At 50.3% G+C, this 19,794-nt stretch overlaps 7 protein-coding genes across 10 annotated transcripts; 5 read left to right on the forward strand and 2 right to left on the reverse strand.

Moving 5' to 3' along the window:
- Positions 1-755: 755 nt before the first annotated feature.
- PV06_04760 (uncharacterized protein) lies at positions 756-3,742 on the reverse strand (the record flags this gene model as incomplete). Its single annotated transcript, XM_016405691.1, has 2 exons — positions 756-3,644; positions 3,707-3,742. 2 exons carry the CDS (start codon positions 3,740-3,742, stop codon positions 756-758), a joined length of 2,925 nt encoding a protein of 974 aa, XP_016263897.1.
- A 279-nt stretch (positions 3,743-4,021) lies between these two features.
- PV06_04761 lies at positions 4,022-5,690 on the reverse strand. 2 transcript variants are annotated; one of them, XM_016405692.1, is made up of 3 exons: positions 5,351-5,690; positions 5,182-5,298; positions 4,022-5,131 (listed from the first exon to the last, which is right to left on the reverse strand). In XM_016405692.1, the coding sequence occupies exons 1-3, from the start codon at positions 5,437-5,439 to the stop codon at positions 4,300-4,302; spliced, it is 1,038 nt and encodes a 345-aa protein (XP_016263898.1). In that variant the 5' UTR covers positions 5,440-5,690; the 3' UTR covers positions 4,022-4,299. The 2 variants fall into 2 exon arrangements, with proteins under 2 accessions (XP_016263898.1, XP_016263899.1); XM_016405693.1 differs by having other exon boundaries at positions 5,182-5,690.
- On the forward strand, positions 5,683-6,962 carry PV06_04762 (uncharacterized protein). The gene has a single exon (XM_016405694.1). It carries the CDS (start codon positions 5,739-5,741, stop codon positions 6,846-6,848), a length of 1,110 nt encoding a protein of 369 aa, XP_016263900.1. The 5' UTR covers positions 5,683-5,738; the 3' UTR covers positions 6,849-6,962.
- Positions 6,963-7,081: 119 nt separating this feature from the next.
- PV06_04763 lies at positions 7,082-9,912 on the forward strand. Of its 2 annotated transcripts, XM_016405696.1 has the most exons (3): positions 7,082-7,202; positions 7,261-8,047; positions 8,094-9,912. In XM_016405696.1, exons 2-3 carry the CDS (start codon positions 7,422-7,424, stop codon positions 9,490-9,492), a joined length of 2,025 nt encoding a protein of 674 aa, XP_016263902.1. In that variant the 5' UTR covers positions 7,082-7,202; positions 7,261-7,421; the 3' UTR covers positions 9,493-9,912. The 2 variants fall into 2 exon arrangements, with proteins under 2 accessions (XP_016263902.1, XP_016263901.1); XM_016405695.1 differs by having other exon boundaries at positions 7,082-8,047.
- Positions 9,913-10,218: 306 nt separating this feature from the next.
- Positions 10,219-13,500, forward strand: PV06_04764. 2 transcript variants are annotated; one of them, XM_016405698.1, is made up of 5 exons: positions 10,219-10,576; positions 10,681-11,332; positions 11,396-11,458; positions 11,507-11,712; positions 11,764-13,500. In XM_016405698.1, the coding sequence occupies exons 1-5, from the start codon at positions 10,442-10,444 to the stop codon at positions 13,057-13,059; spliced, it is 2,352 nt and encodes a 783-aa protein (XP_016263904.1). In that variant the 5' UTR covers positions 10,219-10,441; the 3' UTR covers positions 13,060-13,500. The 2 variants fall into 2 exon arrangements, with proteins under 2 accessions (XP_016263904.1, XP_016263903.1); XM_016405697.1 differs by having other exon boundaries at positions 10,681-11,458.
- PV06_04765 (uncharacterized protein) lies at positions 13,484-15,859 on the forward strand. Its single transcript, XM_016405699.1, has 2 exons — positions 13,484-14,234; positions 14,294-15,859. The coding sequence occupies exons 1-2, from the start codon at positions 14,035-14,037 to the stop codon at positions 15,522-15,524; spliced, it is 1,431 nt and encodes a 476-aa protein (XP_016263905.1). The 5' UTR covers positions 13,484-14,034; the 3' UTR covers positions 15,525-15,859.
- A 1,393-nt stretch (positions 15,860-17,252) lies between these two features.
- PV06_04766 (uncharacterized protein) lies at positions 17,253-19,738 on the forward strand. The gene is made up of 3 exons (XM_016405700.1): positions 17,253-18,035; positions 18,086-18,654; positions 18,707-19,738. Exons 1-3 carry the CDS (start codon positions 17,937-17,939, stop codon positions 19,305-19,307), a joined length of 1,269 nt encoding a protein of 422 aa, XP_016263906.1. The 5' UTR covers positions 17,253-17,936; the 3' UTR covers positions 19,308-19,738.
- The last annotated feature ends 56 nt before the right edge of the window (positions 19,739-19,794 follow it).

Genomic DNA, 19,794 nt, shown 5'->3' on the forward strand with positions numbered 1-19,794 from the left:
TGACGGGGCCGTCGCGAAAGGATCCAGGGCGAATTGATTTGGTCTCGTTGATGAACCATTCATGACATCAACGGCAGTTCCGCATCAAGAAGAAAAAACCTGTGGTCGCTTATTTTAACAAGATCGAATCTAACGGTAACGTTGAGCCGGGCTGAATGGAGAGTGTCCGGCCCGGTGAATTAAAGTGATTGGATGGTGATGTAGGTAACGGAGACGAAGAAGTCGACTTTAACTCATATTGTACAAGTTACAATCAGAGCGGAACGTGGACTGGAGGCTCTTTCAATTGGAGCAGTCACCTTTTCGGTGGGCAGCTTCAGACTACCAGCCATGAGCTCCACAGAAAAGCACCTGTCAATACTCGGTATGATATCCCAAGTACTCGTAGGGGTCAAGGAGACAGATGCAGGGACAGTGATAGACATGCGCCCAATTTAAACATGAATACGGGGTATCTTCTCCAGAGTCCGGTCCAGATGTTGGGCATGCATCCATCTCCTCACACCTCTCCTCTAATCGCTCTGTACTCCGTAGTGTTGTTCTAAAATAGTGCATTAGTAGCGCTTGGAAGAGATGATATGGATGTTCACACAGTCCCAGCCCCCGTACTCCGTACATGACATCTGCATTCGCGGACATAGATCACTGGGAACACATGGAAGTATAATATTCTACAGAGTATCCGTACTAACAAGTTCAAAAAAAAATACAGCCCAAATTCATACGAGGATATTCGCTCCCATCAAGTCTCGTCCTCATCGTCCTACTTCGAGCACCGGTGTCACTCCAGTCCACTCATCCCGCGCTCGCTCTTCCCAGTAGCCTTCTTTGCCAGTCTTCAATTTCCAAACAACTTCGTCTCCAAGTTCTACTTTGGAAAACCATCGCGCTTCCCAGGATTCACCGTTGCCCTCCATCTCTCTGCGCCGGGCCCTTTGTGCCTCCTCAAGTTGATTTTTCAAACTCTCCGCACTATCATGGTCCCCTTGTTCCAGGGCTTGTTGATCAGGTCGGAGTCGACTATCCGTTGGCGGTAGCTTTCCATGTTCGAGTTTAGTTATCTCGTTGAGTTGGGCCGCAAACAGTGTCATTCCGTAATGCTTTGGTGCATTGTCAACTAATGGCCCAACGGACCAAATCGTAGACCGAGCGACCTTGCCGGGCTCCTTGAGTTGGAGCGCGTTGGTCCAGGTCCCGCTGAGTCCGATGGCCAAGTCCTGGCCATGTTCGTCAAAGGTCTGCACCTCAACATCCTCACTGCGACCAGAAAACATGCCTTTAGCTTTGAAGGATACCACCGCCTTGTGTCCTGAGCTTTCGTTGACGATGGTCATACTTCCAACCGGCTCGACGTACTTTTCTCCAGCAATGATGTTGCGCAGGAAACATGTGGCTGCAGACCAGCTATAAGTGTCGCCGCTACTATGAAGCACTAGCCGCGCTTTGCCCTCGGTGATAATCTCCGACGACTTGCCCCAGAATTTTTGTGATGGCAGAGGGGACTGGGTAAATGTCCATTGACTTGACTCGGCGTGGAATGCAAGTTGCACCGGGCGGTGTGAAACCTTCTCTCCAAGAAACCGGAAGCCTCGATCTTCTCGGATCAATTCGTAAGTCTCGCCCAACATAGGATTAAAAGGCTTTCGTATTGATCTCTCCTTGACGCGAGAATTCGACAAGGATGATACGGCAAAAGCCGTGACGTACATCAATCGTTCGAAGACATCGTGCGTCTTGTCGGCAGTATCTAGAAGCTGAGAGTATTCTAGCTGCTCCGCCGCCCTCTGAAGCAGTGATAAAGGCTCATTTGCAGACACTGGCATCGATATCGTCGACAAATCTTTCCCAACATTTTTCCGGAGAAAGCCGATCAAACTGGGCGGCATGATAGTTGGCGGTGCTATCTGACTTCGACGCGGTACCGGCGGCAACGGCAAAGGAGCCAAGGTCTTCGACTGGGGAGGGAGAAATGTCGAAACACTTCCAGACTTCCAATTTACGACTCCTAACAAATCTTCACCAATGTCGCTACTCGTGGCTGAATCCTCATCCTCGCCAGTACCCTCATCCGTAGCCTCGTGGTCAGTATCGGAATGAACATTGAGGACGCGAGAAGTGTCCTCGGCGTCGAAATATTCCTGAGATTCCACGGATTGAAGACTCAGTCGAGACACGGCAGACTTAGGTGGTGTTGTTCTCCGGATCTTGGTCTCTGTGATGAGGGTAGAAAATTCGCTCACAACCGAATCCAGGTCGTGCAACACCGCCTTGCAATGGTCATGCATGCTTTCTTCGTGGGGCAGTTGGGGTCTGCCGTGACCATTGGGAAGTGCTTGCGGAGATGGTAAGCCACTTCGCAAGACTGGTTCGATGCCGGGAGCGGGCACGGCGAGCTGGGCAGAAACACTGCGTTTGAATATGTTTGTTTGGCTGTTAGCCGCGCTAGGCTTCCTCTTCCAGAATGGCTTTCGGTCATCTTGCTTGAAATAGTCGTCGAGTGGTGGCCCATCCGTCGGAGTAGAACCTGCAGAAGTCGACCCTAATCGAGGTGAAGGGGGAGGCAAGCTTTGCGCCAATGTGTCCAGACAAAGTCTCCGAACAGCATCTCTCGTACCCGAGATACGGCTCAGCAACGTCTCTAATCGAATCCATTCCCGGTCATCAAGGTTGCTTGCGCCTTCACCAGAGCCTTCCTTGCCGGTGTCAATCTGCAGTCTATCACCCGGAGTGTGAGTCTGCAGCATAATTCGAGCGGCCGTCTCCAAGGCCCGCTTCCAAGCCTCAAAGTCTGCTTCATTATTGGCCTTGAGATGCCATATTTCAGCTCCGGAATCAATGGTTATTTCGCGCGACTTCGAGTTCGCCGATATGGCAGCCAATGATAAGGGTATAGCACCTCTTAGAGCAGAAGAGCTTCTATCGCGATAGTATGATAGTGTAGAAGAGGTATAGTCCAAACAAAAGAACCGCCGCGCATAGCCCTGGTGTTTCTTACGCCTGCGCTTCTGGAGTACACCTGTATGAATAGAAGAAGAATCCAGCCTCAACCCTTCTGCGACAGGCGGAATACTTCCATTGGCTGACTGGTTCGTCGACGTCTGTCGAAGAGAGTCTACCGACTCTTTGTCCTTGGCCCTCAACTTTGGGCTTCTCCTGAACAAAGGTCCCGAAGCGGAAGCAATGGCCATGGCGGAGGCCATAGATTGGCCCTGCTGTGGTTGCGCGCCAAATTGGATCTGAGTCTGGCATGCGGTGGGATAGGTGAGCAAAAAGACGGTCGCTGTCTTTGATATGCTCTTCGAGAAGGTGTTGTCGAATACAAGCGCGTAATTGCCACCTTCTCCGAGGCGTACTTCATGTTTGCCATGGGTGACCCTGTCAGCTTCACATTTTCCCACCCACTTGATTTGTTTGAGGCCAATCCCAGTGAGCTTCTCTATCGCGGTGGAATTGATTTCTGGCTTGTCCTCGTCAACAGCGGAGGGGTTAGGAGAAGGAGGAGCGAGGGAAGTTGAGGAGGAATGTAGATTTGACAGAGGCCCGGGGTGTTTGAACAAGCCAAAGTTGATAGACTTTTTCTGAGGAAGGATGGTCCAGCCGATTGTATATTCTTGTTTGACGTTGATCCAACGTACAAGATAGTTCTATGTGAACATGGTCAGCAACAAGGCTTCAGAATGCTAGCAACACAGCAGAGGCAGCGCACCCGCGAGTGAACTTCAATCTGTTCAAGTCCGGCCATCCCGACCTGTGACGACCTCGTGTCATTCAGGACATGATAGAAAAGAAGTGATCAAAGGCGCGTCACGGTAAGGAAGAGGGGTAGCGTATCAAGAGAAGTTGGATTGGAAGCAGGTGTGCAGGGTTCTGAATGCTGCAAGTCATAAAGGGATATGCATTCGTCGGTCGGAGGAGAGACACTAAACATGCCGAGAAGGGTGAGGAAAACGCGAAGGTCCGGATGTTTTTATGAAACCGGCGAGCGAGCGAAAACCACAGACACCGCAGGCTGGTCCTGGCAGCAGGGAGTTGGCATTTCTGGCATCTGACATAATCTTTCTCATCTCGTTACATTACGCATATGAAGTCAGAGACTGTTATGAAATTAATTCTCCTGTATTTTCTCGCGCCGGTCATGATACTGTTTGCTCATGTCTTCGGATCACAAGGGGAACTCCATGAGGCGTTGGCTCTCCCGGCGCCACATGATAATTCCATCCGCCCGCTACCTTTCCGTATGCTCCTTGATATAATAATACATGTGCAAAATACCTCAAACAATTCATCCTTGGCTCTCGTCTATCTCGCGTCTGTTGAAAGCTTCTTGACTCGTTTATTTCGACCACTAGAATCTTCCTTGGGGTCCTTTCTGCGTTTGGTGCCGCGTGAGTTGCCTCCCTTTGGACGATAGCCCCCATCGTCATCTCTCTTGCGTTTTCCTCGCGCCGAAGAGGCCACTTCTGAGGCAATCCCATCTTCGTCATACAGATCTTGCTCCTGCTTGACTACATCTTTGCTTGTTGACTTGCGGGCAGAGCTTCTTGATCCTGCAGGACGGGCTGCTTTTTCAGTAGCAGGTTCATTGTCTTGAAGAAATACCTGTGGCTGATGCTTGCGAAGCCAATTGTATACCGAAACAGGATTCTTTAATTGCATCTCCCGTTCCCGTTCTGTAGTTTTCTCTGCATTTCGGTTTCCTAGACCGTTGGCTGCGTGCGATCGAGGATTTGTAGTAGTGTTGTCCAGAAACGCGTCTAGAGAGTCTAGGTACTGCTCTTCTTGCGCGACGGACAGGAATCCTGGTGCGGCGGCTTCTGGTCCAGGCTTCGCCTTATCCCTGGGCTGAGGCAGAGTCGTCTCTGCAACTAGTCCCAGGTATGATCGCTTTGGAGCGAATGCCTCTGATTTGAGTAACGACTTTTCCACCTTTCGATAATGCTCAAGGTCGATTTCCCCAGCTTGCAATTGACTCCTCGCTTTTCGCAGGGTGAGATGACCTTCATCTTCGGTCGTTGCACCAAGTACTGGTGCTTCGGCAGGATCATGCTTGGACGACGATTCGAGGTTATAGCGCAGCCGTGGAGGCACTTGAGGGCAAGAATTTAGCTCTGTCAACAACTGAAGGAGTTGACTGTGATTAACTGTTAGCTCCTAGATCACGACTTGCTCAAAGCATCTTACTCGGTCTGCTCTGTCAAACGCTGCGAGATGTCCTGCAGTCGTTGTTCCTCTTTGAACAAAGATGTGCTCTCCCTCATCTTCTCTTCGAATGTGACCATGATCTTGCGGTACTTGCGCCTGTCTCATTGTGTTAGCAGCTAGCAAATTACTACACGAAATTTCGTTTCACCGGTAAGATTTCCTGGAGGCGACAGTAGTGTCAGGAAGACTGGCTTGCTCGGTCACAGGGAGGGCCTCCGGAGGACCTGTTGTAGACATCTTTGTAATGTCGTGAGAATGGCTGTGGCGTTGCTGAACTGGAACGAATTCTCTGCGACGCGATTGTGTCAAGGCTTTCGTAGCGGCTTGTGAGATAGATTGTGTTCAAAGGATGTTCACAGTAGATGGTACGAGACTCAGAGTGAGGGTGAGCGCAGTGCCGGCTATTCTTCGGTATAATCAATGTCGATTCAACTTCCCGTGAATAAATTCTAGACTTTTCTCATATATCTGCCGGTCGATCATCAATTCTCTTTGACAAAAATAAGCAAGAGATATTGCAGCAGTGTACAATAACAATGAGCACTACTGATGTTGAGACCGTACTATCCCAGGAAGAGATTCAAAGTCGCAAGAGAAATGCTGAGGCAGCAGAAATTGAGATTGATGTCGATGCCCCGGAGCCACCATCAAAGAAGGCTCTGCGAAGAGCCAAAAGAGTCAAATCGGCGACAAAGGACGACTTAAAAGGGGTAGAGTCTAGTTCACAAACAACTTCGACGCCAGCACCCTCGTCTCAAGATCCGCCAAAAAGGTCGCCTTACGGAATTTGGATTGGAAACTTGACATTCACCACGACCAAGGATGATCTTATCAGATTCTTGACCGAGAAGTCCAAAGGCCTTGTTCATCAGGACCATATCACAAGAGTTCACCTTCCTCAGGGACCACCGAAGCACGGCAAAGCAATGAATAAAGGCTTCAGCTACGTGGATTTCTCAACTGAAGACTCACTCGGTGCAGCACTCCAGTTGAGTGAAGGTCTCCTAGGAGGACGGCGAGTGCTGATCAAGAATGCAAAAGATTTCGGAGGCAGGCCTGATCGTAAAAAGGATCAGGAAGAAGTACAGACCAAGGCAGCCAGCAAACGGATCTTTGTCGGCAACCTGGATTTCGATACGACAGTGGAAGATCTCGAGAGCCATTTCGAAGCATGTGGGCCTATTTCTCATACTCATATGGCTACATTCGAGGACAGTGGGAAATGTAAAGGCTTCGCGTGGATAGAATTTGAGCAATTGGCATCCGCCGAGGCAGCCATGCGAGGGTGGGTAGAGGCTGGAGAGACCTCGACGAGCTCGTCGTCGGGGACAAGATTAGACAAACATAGAATATGGCTCGGAAAGATCAACGGTCGGAAGCTAAGAATGGAGTTTGCTGAAGACAAAGCAACACGGTACCAGAAGAGGTTTGGAAAGAACGCGAAGGGTACTCGTGCTGCAGATGACGATGGCCAGCAAGACGAGGCAATAAGAGAAGTCGACGACGAGGGAGTCTCGACGCCAAAGTCTTCTGAGGAGAAGAGGGCCAACAGGAAAAGAGCCGGCGGAAAATACGCAGAGGAGACGGTGCAGAGATTGACCGGCGCCATCATCGAGAGTAAGGGCCAAAAGATGGTGTTTGACTGAGGTCGTGGTGTGCTCAATGGTCCATGAAATGTCTCATATAGATTTCCTAGTTCGCGATTGTCATCGGAAATACAAGATAATGAATTAAGAAGGCATATAATGCAACAAAAAAACACGAGATACGAGGTGCAGGTGTCATCAGAGTGGTGCTATCGTGGTACGGTACTTTTGGCTGCTGGTAGAAATCGCTTAGCTTGGCCGCGTGACGCAAAATCTGGGGCAATTGTAGTAGACTGTTTGGAAATCCTTCGAGATTCGACTCAACCAAAATCGACTTCGAAAAGCCCGCTATTGCTGCACGCGAGGGCATCATCTACCTACACCTCTTGATCGATAATTAATGCCCCTTTACTCGTGATTTACCATCCAATCTGTTTCTGTTCCTCCTCTTGCTGACAAAATATGTTGTTAGCTTGAATCCGCCCACAGCACACAGCCTCACCTCACCTTTTCGACGGGAGTTTTCGGTCCTAGATCATCAACGATGAACGAAGCTCGTCTTTCTTGAACATTTCATGCGCCTCTGCTCTCAACTATTTCTCTTGATATTTCCAGCCTTCGCCTCATCAAGACATGCCTGCGCTTCGGAGAAAAGATCTGCTATCTAGCAGACGGCGCCGCCCGGACGAAGGAGAAGACGATGGATCAATCGCTGGAGACTATGTCGATTCCTCAAGTGAAGGCTCTGCTGTCAGCGATGGTGACGATGAAGCGGAAGCTGAGGGCAGTGAGTCCAGTGGTGATGAGCACGAATCGCCCAAAGCCACAGTTGGGAAGAAGACAACCATCACTGAACATGCGAATCAACGGTCAGACCTCAACGAACCTCAAGAACCTCATCCCAAGACGAACGGAGCTTTCACGACGACTGCCGAAACTCAAGCCATCTTATACGGATTAGGTCAAGTGCAGGACCAGCAAGAGATGGAACAAGTCCACTTCGACGATCTACATGCTAGGGACGAAGCGATATCTGAGGCATCAGTCACTGCCCCTCGAGCACCACGCAGCGAGACAGCAGCTCAGCGGAGTTTTAGAGAACATCAAGAATACATTCGACAGCGTAATACCAACCCTGCGTTTGTACCGAACAGAGGGAAATTCTTCCTGCATGATGACCGTACTTCCGCATCGAATGGGGCGCTTTCCAGGCCGTTTGTCCGAGGAAGAGGTCGAGGTTACGGCCCAATGAATGCCGGGTAAGTATACGACCTTTCTGTAATTGCAGCATCTAACATCTCACAGCAGGGGCTTTGGTATCAATGAGCCGACAGACCGGCCCTGGGCTCATGATTTACACGAGGGCCACGAGTTGGGCCCGAGCTCGGTGCCATCACAAACTCAACCAGTTCCTGGAGCACGGACGAGCCGAGCTAGAAACTCACCAGCTACAGCACCACCAAACAGGTCTTTTTCGTTCACCAATGTGCTGGGCAACGTTAGCGTTCAGATATCCTTTCCAGGTATGCAACAAAAGAAGATTGTCTCGAATGTTGTCAAGAAGCATCACACGCTGCTTCCGCAACACCGTCCGCCTCTAAGACGTGACAAACCGGTTCGAGTTTCCATACCAGATGAGCCAGCCAAATATGTCTTTCCAAGCACCGAAAGATCATTTATCTTCATCCCTCGTGCGATGCGACCGAATCAGCAGGGCTACTATCGGGGTCGTGGTAGGGGAAGCTTCCATGGTAGTCGACGGCCCAGCATATATGGCAGTGTATATACTCCCAGCATCGCGATGAGTCGGAAGTCTTCGATCGGGGCCTCGACAATGAGGGATGGAATCAGGTCCCCTGCAGACTCTGTTATATCCCGTATGGGTGCGTCTAGCATGGATTTTGCTCGACCCATCGTCCGAATGCCTTCAGGCGTTCCAACTCCATCAATCTCGAGGACAGGAATGCCGGTTGTCAATGGACCTATGGGGGTCAGTGTCATGCCGTCAAATGTCCCACCTCCGGCTTTCTATGGCAGCCATAGCACTGCTATACCTATGCATCAGCCTCGACCACAAAAAGCTGTCTCTGTTGCGGATATCGAATCGCCCGCCTCGTTTTCCGTGAAGGCTCCTCAACAACAACAGGAATACCCGTTTCATCAGCAAGTGCCGGCCCACATGGCTGCGTCTCACGCTGAAGAGAGGATCCCTCCGGCGCAACAACCTGTACCAGGAATGGCCGGCACGACGCCTCTTTCCCAGATACCAGAGGGTGCTGTATTTGCGCAAGGTTTCCACCCATATCCCGTTATGGGAGGGCAAGGGTATTTCACTACACCTTATGCCAATGGGCTTATCTACTATCCAGGGATGGGCAATAACGGCTCGTTCAATATTCCCATTGCAGGTCCAGCTATGGCCCCTAGCTTCATACCAGGCTCGCAAGCACATCCCGTCAATTACATGCATGCTCCAGGTCCAGCCGATGGTGGCACAGGCAATAATTTGATGGCTCATGAGTCGAATGGCATGGTCTACTACTATAATAATCCACCTGCCTATACTCCAGACTCTCAAGGCGGCTTTCAACCTTATCCGCCTGCCACTGGACATGTGATGCCAATGGCGAACGGACTACCGTCTCAACCTCTTTATTATTCTGGGGTGTCCAATGGTATGTTCTATCCGGCGCAAATGGGTTGAATAATCGTGCGTGTTTGCTCTCCTTTGATAAATTTCAGTTTGGTTTGATTAGCGGGTTGTGGAGTTGCTTTTGCATCTGGCATTTTGCAGGATGAGCGGGTTTGCCTGAGGTTGACCGGTTTTCAAAAGCGTTGACCTGTTTCCATCTGTGGCTGCTCACTGTGGAGTCGAGAAATAACTTCCATTGTCATTCATGTATAGTATTCGGGTTTTGAGTCGAACGAGACGTGAAGATGGCGGGACAAAGCGGGCTGAGCGTGACTACAGGGAGTTTGAGACAACCAGCGCGAGTACAAGGCTGATCTGATGCCTTCACATAATGATTGGCGTATCCGGCATGTTACAATATTTGGTCAGCAATTGCATTGGCCATCTTGCTACAGTAATAAAGCTTCTGTGGGAGTACTTTAGGCGAACCACCACCATCTGCACGTCCTCATGTAGTACCTCATCGTACACGTACAGGAGCATCTACAGGTTTGACGCCCTATCTGTATGGTCACCCCCAGTGACCGGTGAGCGACACGAGCGAAAAAGTGCGGAAGAGAGCCACCCTTATCCGTACGGAGCCGCTCTTGATTCGTGTGGCCGGGGGAGGGTCAAAGTGAATTGGAGGTTGCCTGCTCACGTGCAGGTGGCTACCATTGGTTTCAATGCTTTCCCCGCCCTGGCCTTCTTCACTGCGTTAGGCTGCATCCTGCCGTCATCTAACCTCGTCTTCGTCCTCTCTCTCCCTCTCACCCTCACCAGCCTTTCCATCTGTCTGCCTGTGCTTGAATCACTCTTCATCCTCTTGAAAGTAGGCAGAGGCATTGCCGGTGTCTCAAGTATCCATGCTTTTCCTCTCTTGAGATCTTTGATCGATCTTGACCGAGTCTTTGCATTCTCCCCGCAGACCGATCAGCCTAGTCCGCTCGACACCGCCTCACCAAGGGCTCTTATCTCCAGCATGGCCGCACCTCATCCTCACACCACGCCTGTTGGCCCAGATACTTTGATTACTGTCAAAGTCATCATTGAAGGCACCAACCGACGCTTCAAGCTTGCTCTGCGTGATCTCGGGGCGAATACTCTTCCTCAGAAGGTAAGTCATTCCAATGTTTGTCAGCCTCGGCTTGGTTCGCCATGGCCCAAATCATCCGGAAACGAAGTCTTGTTGATACTCTGCGCTGACATGGTCTTTCACAGCTTCGTTTCCTGCTTGCCATTCCTGAAGACCACGAGGTCAAGTTTGACCGCTTTTCCGATTCGGCCGGAGCATACGTTACACTAGATAGCAACAATCCCGGCGTCTACAAACAGTTGTACCGAGCGGCCAAAGCCAAGCTCAAGCTGCGTTTGAAGGCTACTGTCGTCAAACCTGCAAAGATGGAAGTCAACGAAACATCCACACCTGATATCAAGTTGCCCAAGGCCGCACCTTCAATCGCTTCAGCAGAGCCTCGAAACAATTTCCTCGATACCGTCCTGTCTCAGGCCCCTGTCCAGTCCTTCAAGTCGTTCCAGAAGAACTGCCCCTACTCCCCGACTTGCACTATCCCAGGAGCTTTTGACATAAATGCCTCCGGCATGGAGCCGGTCGCCCAGGCTCCTCGAGATTGTCACTCGGAACTCTTCAGTCTTCCGACCTTGCCGTCCCTCAACGACTTCCCATCAACCTCGTACTCGATCGACTGTAACTATTGCGGCAAGTCTGTGCCTGATGAACACTACCATTGTGGTATTTGCGAGAATGGCGACTTCGATCTGTGTAAGAGCTGCGTCGGCGCCGGCGTCACCTGCGATGGTGACCAACACTGGTTGGTCAAGAGACACATTCGTAATGGAGTCGTGATCCCGAGTGAGACAACCACCTTGCCTCCCAAGAAGACTATTGAGATTACAGCAACTGAGTCTGAAGAAGTGGTCACACCTGTTAGTCCTCTTCATGAAGATGGCGAACGTACATGCAACTCATGCATCCATCGTAAGTTCTCAGGAAGTTTCCACTTGAACTGCACTGACAACCATTCAGAATTGCCGAGGCGTGACTTCGTGACCTGCCAGGATTGCCCTGACTTCGATCTGTGCCTCCGCTGCTTCCAGGACGGTGAACATGGCCATGATCCATCTCACGCCTTTGAGCCACAAGACAACACGGAGAGCAACACTGAGATCAAGACCCTCTGTGCACCCGGCCGTGGCATTCGTCACGATGCCCTTTGCGACGGCTGTGACAAGGTGGGTTGATTTTGAGTCCCGTTGTGGTTCTACAACTGACTTTCCATATAGAGCATTTACGGTGTCCGTCACAAGTGCTTGTCTTGTCCCGATTTTGATTTCTGCATGACATGTGTCGCTTCTGCTGCCGAGAAGCACCCTGGTCATCGATTCGCCGCTCTCTATACTCCTCTTGCGTACGTACGTACTGCAAGACAGCTCCACCGTGCTATCTACTGTGATGGACCTCTCTGCACCAACTTCAAAGGATACATCGAGGGTGATCGATACAAGTGCGCCGTATGCGATGACACTGACTTTTGTGCCAATTGCGAGGCCCTGCCCAACAATGGACACAATCGAACACATCCATTGATCAAATTCAAGACTCCCGTCAACCGTGTCTCCATTTCCACGGCACATGAGAATGAATCAGGCGAGAAGCTCGCGCAATTGGGCGACCGACCATTGGCCAAGCACGCTGCCACAGAGACTACACGGGCCGCGTCCACTAATGCTGCTACGCAAGTCCAGACAGTCGCCGAAGTCGAGCCAGCCGAAAATGCGCCTGCCACTCCGGAAAAGCCTGCGATGCCGAGCGACCTCAGTGGCAAGACAGCCCAGAGCGACCTTCAAGCTTGGTATGTCAACGACTTGACACCTGATGGGACGCGAATTGCCCCGGGTCGTATGGTCATGCAATCCTGGACCGTTCGCAATCCAGGACCTGAGACATGGCCCGCTGGCTGCGCAGTGTGTTATGTTGGTGGAGATGACATGCGAAACCTCGATTTGCTTCATCCCTCGAGTGTCAGCACTCTGAATGCAGCAAACTCAAGCAACACGCTCGAGACCAGCTTGGAGCCAGGCAAGAATGCTGTCTTTACTGTGCTACTAAAAGCCCCTACTCGTGAAGGACGAGCCATTTCATACTGGCGCTTGAAGACACCTGAAGGACTGCCATTCGGCCACAAACTCTGGGTCGATATCGAGGTCAAATCTACTCCTGTGGAATTGCCAATTCGCCCCGCACCTTTGCCTACTGTGTCCGACACCGTGGAGACTGAGGCCGAGCCAAAGGAAGAAGCCAAATCGCAAAGCAGTTCCACCATGATCTTTCCCAAGCTCGAGAAAGAGTCTCCCGTGTCCAGCATTCACGATGTGAGCGAGACCCATGTTGAAGCACCAGCTGCCACGATGGAACCAACGACCAAGACTGAAGGACAAGACTTGTTGGACGATGTTGAGAGCCTCGAGCTCGAAGACTCTGACAGCGACGAAGCAGGTTTCTTGACTGACGAAGAATACGACATCTTGGATGCCAGCGACGAAGACTTTTTGGAGGCACAGACGGAGACCAGCAAGTAAAGGTGCAATTCAAACAAAGACTTCCAAAAATGGCAATGTAGCAGTATTGATGACGCTGCAATTCGAAAACAAGGGCGAAGGTCAGCCCATGAAGCCTGGACCATCAGAATGAGAGCGAGGCAAACGACCATGATCTGGCCAGGCGAATGGGCTTTAAGCATTGGAATAGGTTGGAACGGTGGCGTCACGGGCAATGGGAGTGCTTTGTAGTTGTTGACTGTTGAACTTGAATATGGCAAATGACCCAATATCTCGCTCCTTTGAATGAGCCACGTGAATCTGTACGATTGAAAACAATGGCAAAGTTATTCCCTTCTTGTAATTTGGTTTGTGATCAAGCCTAGTGATTGGCGCGTTTTGTTGTGGAAGGAGGGAGATGGTGGCCTTGGTGACAGATGCCATTTATCTGGCGGTGGTGGTGGTGGTGTTGGTGGTATGATGGGGATGTGCTCAACAGGATCAGCAGGCTGCAATGTCGTCATAGAAAGCGGCATTATTATCTGGGGAAGAATCCGCTGTTTACTGGTGTTCCTCGGGTGGCGCCCTCCAGGTTTGCCCAGTCCTTGACTCGCTAGTGACGAATAGGCGGCAATTCTTTACAGTGCATGTGCTGGCAGGCCTCTTAGAGTCCACGGAACCTGACGAATATAATCCTTTCGTGCCCTCACCGCCCGTTCCCTTTTAATTCCGTACCATTCAAATCTCTATTCATCTCGAGTACCTGTTGAGAAACTTCACTCTTATTGTCTGTCTGCCTGTTTGCCAGACAGCATTTACAAAGCGAGTCGAGCCCTCTTCCTTATGGAAATTCCACGCCTTCCACCACATCACTTGTCCTACCGAGCCTCCCTACCCAAAGGGTGACAGAAAACCACCGTCAGCTTTACGCTTTCATCGTTTACTCTATTCCTCGACTATACCCATCATTATTCGCACCTTTCGCCTCGACCTGCCGCAAGGTCAAGGTCTCTCATCATGCATGAAGATCTACGCAGACGCGCTCTGGAGAGCGGCAAGACGGTATCGAGCAAAGCCAGATCCAAACAGTCCTCTAGGGGAAGTTCCAAGGCGAATTCCGCCACAAATTCAAGAGCCGTGTCTCGCATCCAAAGCCGTGATGTGTCGGATGACGAAGACTATGGAAATGGCAACCTCAGCGATGATACCACCCAAAGGTAAGTTGTCTCGATCTCTTTCAGCAAGTTCCACCCACTGACGGTGGCAATCCGAACAGCATCAATTCCATCGATGCTCTACTCGACAGCGATGATTTTAATGAACAAACCACCGATGTCATGCGAACACAGTTGACCAGTGCCATTGATAATCTGTTGGAGCGCAAAGGTAGTAGTGTTGCCGGCCGCGAAACCAACCTGACGACCTATGTTCGTTGCTTGACCTCCCACTATCTTGCCGAAGTGCTTTACCGCCGCGTACCGGATCTCCTCGACTCATTTGAAAGAAGCATCAAAGCGGAGGCCAGCGAAAAAGAAGTCACGCTGGCCCTTCGCGCAGTTGCCCTGACAGCCATCACCTTTGAGGATGGTGGCGTGTATGAGAGCATGGCGCCGGTGTTGAAACGAAGTATCTCTGACTCACAGTCTTTGGCAATCAAGACGGCTGCCATTTACTCTCTGGGCCTTTGCCTGTCGTTTGGCGGAGCTGGGGAGGAAGAAATGGAACAGGTCATGACCTTCCTCCTTGAGGTCGCCTCTAGTGACGGATCGTTCATCGACGCTCATGACAGCTCCGACGTCGTGGCTGCGGCAATAAATACATACGCTTTCCTTGCCACGTATGTGGAAGACCTCGAGCATGAGTCGGAAGACGCGGTGGCGGCATTCCTCGACCAGCTTGATTCCAGCGACGCCAGAGTGCAGATTGCAGCCGGAGAGGCCATCGCTCTACTGTACGAGAAGAGCTACACACCTCGTGAAGATGATGACTCATCTTCGGATGAAGGCGAGGAGAGCTCTGGATCAGACGCAGAGCCTGACCGATCGGGCCTTGTCAAACGATACAATGCCTATCACAATTCACACGAGGTGCTAGAGCGCGTTAAGGCTCTGTCGTCTCTGAGCACGAAATCAATGAATCGACGAGACAAGAGAGACCTACATCAAGCTTTTGCTTGCGTGGCGACCACGGTGGAAAATCCGAAGCTAGGACTCCAGTCCAACAATGCCTCGAAGATGACGGTTCGGGTCCACCGGGAAGGGGAGATGAAGGTAGACAAATGGTGGAAATTGATGCGCCTGAATGCGATCCGAAGACTTTTGGCGAGCGGTTTCGTCAATCACTATTACGAAGGAAACAAGCAAGTGTTGGACGCTTTGCCAATGATCATGCGGTCCACGGGAGACGAGGGTATGCGCAGTCCCCGAAAAGGATTGGGAACCAAGGTGACCAAGGGACGATACCGCGACAATCGACGCTTCATCTCTGGAGATCTGTTGGAACCTTGACGACGATGATCCGTGGACAGACGTGCGTCCACGAGTATAGCATTCCTGGGGTGCATTTGAGCAGACGAAATATTCGCTTTACTTCTTTGTCTCAGGGTGGTATGATGATGGAGAATTTATTGATACATCCAGATCATTTCTCGGCAGCATCGGAGGAGACATTGCGAGTTATAGATAGAGGGAGGGAAGCGCCGAAGACAGATGCTATTATCCATACACAAGAATAGTACAGAATATTCGTACGGAGAACATTACCTAGGTCACTAACCTGCTCGTACTGTAACTATGGAGTATTTAATGTGATTTCGGATATGGGAATTCATGCTTTCCGGTGGTCATTATTGTCGTGTCAGATTAGCAGAGGGGATTGCACTATGCGTGGAAAATTTCATCAGTGGCTTGTTGAGCATTGGCCTTGAGGCGGCTCTTTGGCTTTTGTAGTTCCCGTGGTCTGTACTGTACAACAAGGTCCAAGCATCAACGAGGCGGGCGGGATCTGTCCAGGCTAGTAGAGGTAATAACTCTTGGTTCTCGTAGCTTTTGGGCTATGATGAAATGCCGCGATTAGCACGTTTAGCCACAATCCCACAGTCCGCGTGCGCTTTGTCGCTCTTCGCTACCCCGTACAAAGTTGCTCTGTAAAGGGTGAGAGTTGCGAGGAATACCTGAACTAGACGTTTGTCCACAGAGAGCACAAACAGGGTTGCGAATTCGGTGGATTGATCATTAGCAGAGGGTCAGTACAGAGTTCTCGGAGCAGGTAAACAAGTTGACTTGTGTAGATAGGTATGCACATTGTGATGAGATGTCAGTCCAGTACTCCGTACTGTACAACTTTTTAATGTACTCCGGACAAAGTCATACACTGTGGTCTGCAGTCTGTCATATTCCGCACTTCATTGGTTAGCCGTATTTCGTATGTACAGTCGAGTCGAGTTGTCGTTGCATGTTGCAATACAGCTGCATGACAATCTGAGACCAGCAACGAGTACGGAGCAAAGTGAAAGGTGACAGACTGCTTACTGTGCAGATGTTGTAAGAAGTGATTACTCCGTATCTGTAAATAGGGGAGGGAGGGCGCTACCAAGGGGGGCCCAGGATTTGGTCCAACGGCCTTTGTGATGACGCCTGGTAGCGCCGCTGCCATGGGACAAATGGGCTCCTCCGATGGGGTCCTTGGTGAGCCTTACTGTACATTGGTACGCACGGAGTAGATACCCTAGTTAAAAAAAAAGCCACAGCCGCAGAGGATAGGAACAAATAATTGTGCTTTGCTGACATTGAGGCCCTCTACTGTGCGAGTACTCTACAGCATTTACATACCTACATACGACCTCAGGTTAGTAGGTAGTATATAAGTGAGGGAGGACGAGTTGTGAGCATTGTTTCATGTACTATGTATGCCATACCGTTCCGTTGCAGCATTCTTTAGGTACCCGGAGAGTCCCCTTAGCACCTACTCATACGGAGTACCTAACGCGTATGTAACACGGCCCTACGGAGACTGATCTTCCTCTCCTTTTCACCTGGCTGGCTTGTTGTTTTTTCCAGACTCCGTCGCCCCATTTTAATCTGCATTACAGCGCACATACAAGTAATTCATGACTTATGCGTCTCCCTGGGTACCTGTACTGTAGTGTCGTAACTCGCACAACAGGTACTCCGTTCGGTACCTTCAAAAGTCATAAAAATTACGTCTCCTCATACTCATCGTTACGAATTCTTCAACCCTTGTAATGCTACTAGGCTCTTCATAGGGACAACTCGTTGGGTTTTTTGCTGCTCCGCCTCGTTTCGTTTCTCGGGGGCTAAACTTCAGGTGGCTTAATTTTGCCCGCACCTCTAATCCTCAATCATCAATTCCACATCCCTTCGACGCCGTCACGCCTTGATTTCTCTACAACCATTCTTCCTTCCCTCCAACTTAACATCTTCCACCCAATTCAACCGTCCATTCTCTTTTGGCATCATCATATACCTTCTTTTAATCCTCCTCTTTTTCTGAATCCTGGTAGCTGGCGACTCGTTCTCTCCCAACCCCGGCCTCTTGTCGACACGTGGTGGTGCGCCCTTTTTCTTCCGCCGCGAATCTCGTCCAGAAACGACACGCGTCACGAGTAATTCGCCATTTACGCTCCGGGACGACCTCGATAACCACTCGATCGAATTTGTTGAAGAGATTCCCTCGATAGCGTTGGAACTTCTCATCACATTCTTTGCCGTCAGATTCCACTGTTCCAATCTCGAGCTGAAACCGACTTGTCATCTTCGAAATTACGCCACCTCACGTGACCGGTCAGCTCGACACAGCACACGTGTGAAAACCCGCCGAGGAACACCAATCTTTTTGTTGAATCGCCTTCCGACTCATGATATCGATTATTCATTCATAATACCAGACCCCTATAGACCATGGCAACTGCTGCTGTCAATGTCACCGAGGCCGCGGTGGCCGCACAGCCCAACATGGGCGGCGCTCAGTTCGCCTCTCATGCTTGGGTTGAGCCCATTGTAGGTGGAAAGCTTTGCCTCGTGTCAAACCCCAGTTCCTAACTGAATAGATTGTCGTTTCGATCATGATCACTTCATTGACGGTCAATCGAAAACGAAACTTTCGCATTCTAGATTCCAGTCGAGGTCGATCACCGACACGGTCTCTCCTACCACACGAAAGCCAGGAATTCTCACCCGACAGCCTGGCCGATTCAGATTCCTATCTGACTGGTGAATCTGATGTCCTGAACTCGTCCAAATTCCCGCCAAAGAAACGCGACTGCTGTGGGATGGTCGTCCGTACTCCCAACTCGTCCCGATTTTCCGACCACGTCCACAGTCGGATCCTACAGAAATTCCCCTTTCTCATCGAGATGTTTTATTGGGTTCTAAACCTGTTGTTCTACGTGCTCACCAAGGCCATCGCTCAACTTACTTTGTCTACAAATGACGGTCTCCGCGAGCTCGCCCAAGAACACGGTATTCTAATTTTGGACATCGAACATAAATCTTGGTTAAGCTTTTTGTTCCCGATCCAAGAAGCCGCATTCCAAGGGTGGTTCTTACACGGACATCTCACAGCCATTACATTTCTCAACCGGATTTATTCTCTTGTACACATACCTGGCACCGTCGCGTACGTTACCTCTCCCGAAGAGTGCTTCATTGTTGCTGACTTGACCAACTAGCTTCCTCTCCTGGTACTATTACGCAGCCCCCAACCACGCCACCTTTGCAACAGTCCGTCGTACCATGACTTTGGGGAATTTCGCCGCCTTTTCCATCTTTACGGTTTTCCCGACCATGCCTCCTCGATTACTGCCTGAAGAATTCGGTTTCCACGATACTGTCCGACAGGCCAACGCCGAATCGGTCTGGGTGGGTGGAAACTATGTCAATCAACTGGCGGCCATGCCCAGCCTACACTTCACCTACGCCTTTGTCATCGGGTGCACCTTCTTATACCACTCCGGACTGTTCCGACGCGCGCAACGTAACGAGCCACGAAAATCCATGTTTACGCAAATCTTCTACTTGGTCATGGGTATCTTTTACCCCTTGTTGGTGCTGACGGTGATTGTGGCGACGGCCAACCACTATTGGCTCGATGCCGTGGTGGCCATGTTGACCACCACTTTGTCTCTGTTATGCAACAAAATTTGGATGTTCCTACTCCCGGCCGAGGATGTGTTGTGTTGGATATTGAGGGTCGAGAAGCCCGTGCCTACTACCGGAGATAGATTGAAGGGAGGAAGATACTTGCCTGTCAAGGATGAGGAAGAAGTATGAAAATCCCGGCCAGGCTAGTAAACTTGGGGATGCGGATGACCCTTGGAGCAGCAACGAAACAAGAACAAGAACGAGAACAACAGGCATCTTGGATATAAATCTAAATTTTGGGCTGTTGGGGTGGAGTTGGAAGATAAAGGAGGGTAACAAAAGGACCAGGGCGAAGCGTTGACTTGTGTGTCGATTGCATTTGGATTGTATGATTGCATCACACAACAGATCCAAAGGCGAAGAGGGGAGATATCTCAACCTTTGTATAAAAAAGGCAACCTTCCAGGGTTGGTAGGGCAAAGGAGTATTTGGGAACCTAGGTGCTTACCCACAAACCTAAGGTACAGGATACCATCATGAGCAAGCTTCTTTTGGGGAAGCATTAATGATTCCTTTTTTTGAAATGAAAATGAAAATGAAAAAAACAAATGATCAAGAAATTTTTTTTTTTCATGTTTGTCCTTCTTTTTGCTTCAAAACAAAAGAAAAGAAAAGA

The sequence above is a fragment of the Exophiala oligosperma genome (assembly GCF_000835515.1).
Source record: "Exophiala oligosperma strain CBS 72588 unplaced genomic scaffold supercont1.4, whole genome shotgun sequence".
Lineage (NCBI taxonomy): Eukaryota > Fungi > Ascomycota > Eurotiomycetes > Chaetothyriales > Herpotrichiellaceae > Exophiala > Exophiala oligosperma.

Coding starts and splice junctions, on each gene's coding strand:
- PV06_04761 (XM_016405692.1), bottom strand. CDS start 5,439: ATGTCTACAACAGGTCCTCCGGAGGCCCTCCCTGTGACCGAGCAAGCC. Junction 5,299..5,350: donor GCCTCCAGGAAATCTTACCG/GTGAAACGAAAT, acceptor ACAATGAGACAG/GCGCAAGTACCGCAAGATCA. Junction 5,132..5,181: donor CGTTTGACAGAGCAGACCGA/GTAAGATGCTTT, acceptor AGTTAATCACAG/TCAACTCCTTCAGTTGTTGA.
- PV06_04764 (XM_016405697.1), top strand. CDS start 10,442: ATGGCCGCACCTCATCCTCACACCACGCCTGTTGGCCCAGATACTTTG. Junction 10,577..10,680: donor CGAATACTCTTCCTCAGAAG/GTAAGTCATTCC, acceptor GGTCTTTCACAG/CTTCGTTTCCTGCTTGCCAT. Junction 11,459..11,506: donor ATGCAACTCATGCATCCATC/GTAAGTTCTCAG, acceptor ACAACCATTCAG/AATTGCCGAGGCGTGACTTC.
- PV06_04763 (XM_016405695.1), top strand. CDS start 7,422: ATGCCTGCGCTTCGGAGAAAAGATCTGCTATCTAGCAGACGGCGCCGC. Junction 8,048..8,093: donor TACGGCCCAATGAATGCCGG/GTAAGTATACGA, acceptor AACATCTCACAG/CAGGGGCTTTGGTATCAATG.
- PV06_04765 (XM_016405699.1), top strand. CDS start 14,035: ATGCATGAAGATCTACGCAGACGCGCTCTGGAGAGCGGCAAGACGGTA. Junction 14,235..14,293: donor AGCGATGATACCACCCAAAG/GTAAGTTGTCTC, acceptor CAATCCGAACAG/CATCAATTCCATCGATGCTC.
- PV06_04766 (XM_016405700.1), top strand. CDS start 17,937: ATGGCAACTGCTGCTGTCAATGTCACCGAGGCCGCGGTGGCCGCACAG. Junction 18,036..18,085: donor ATGCTTGGGTTGAGCCCATT/GTAGGTGGAAAG, acceptor CTAACTGAATAG/ATTGTCGTTTCGATCATGAT. Junction 18,655..18,706: donor CACATACCTGGCACCGTCGC/GTACGTTACCTC, acceptor TTGACCAACTAG/CTTCCTCTCCTGGTACTATT.
- PV06_04762 (XM_016405694.1), top strand. CDS start 5,739: ATGAGCACTACTGATGTTGAGACCGTACTATCCCAGGAAGAGATTCAA.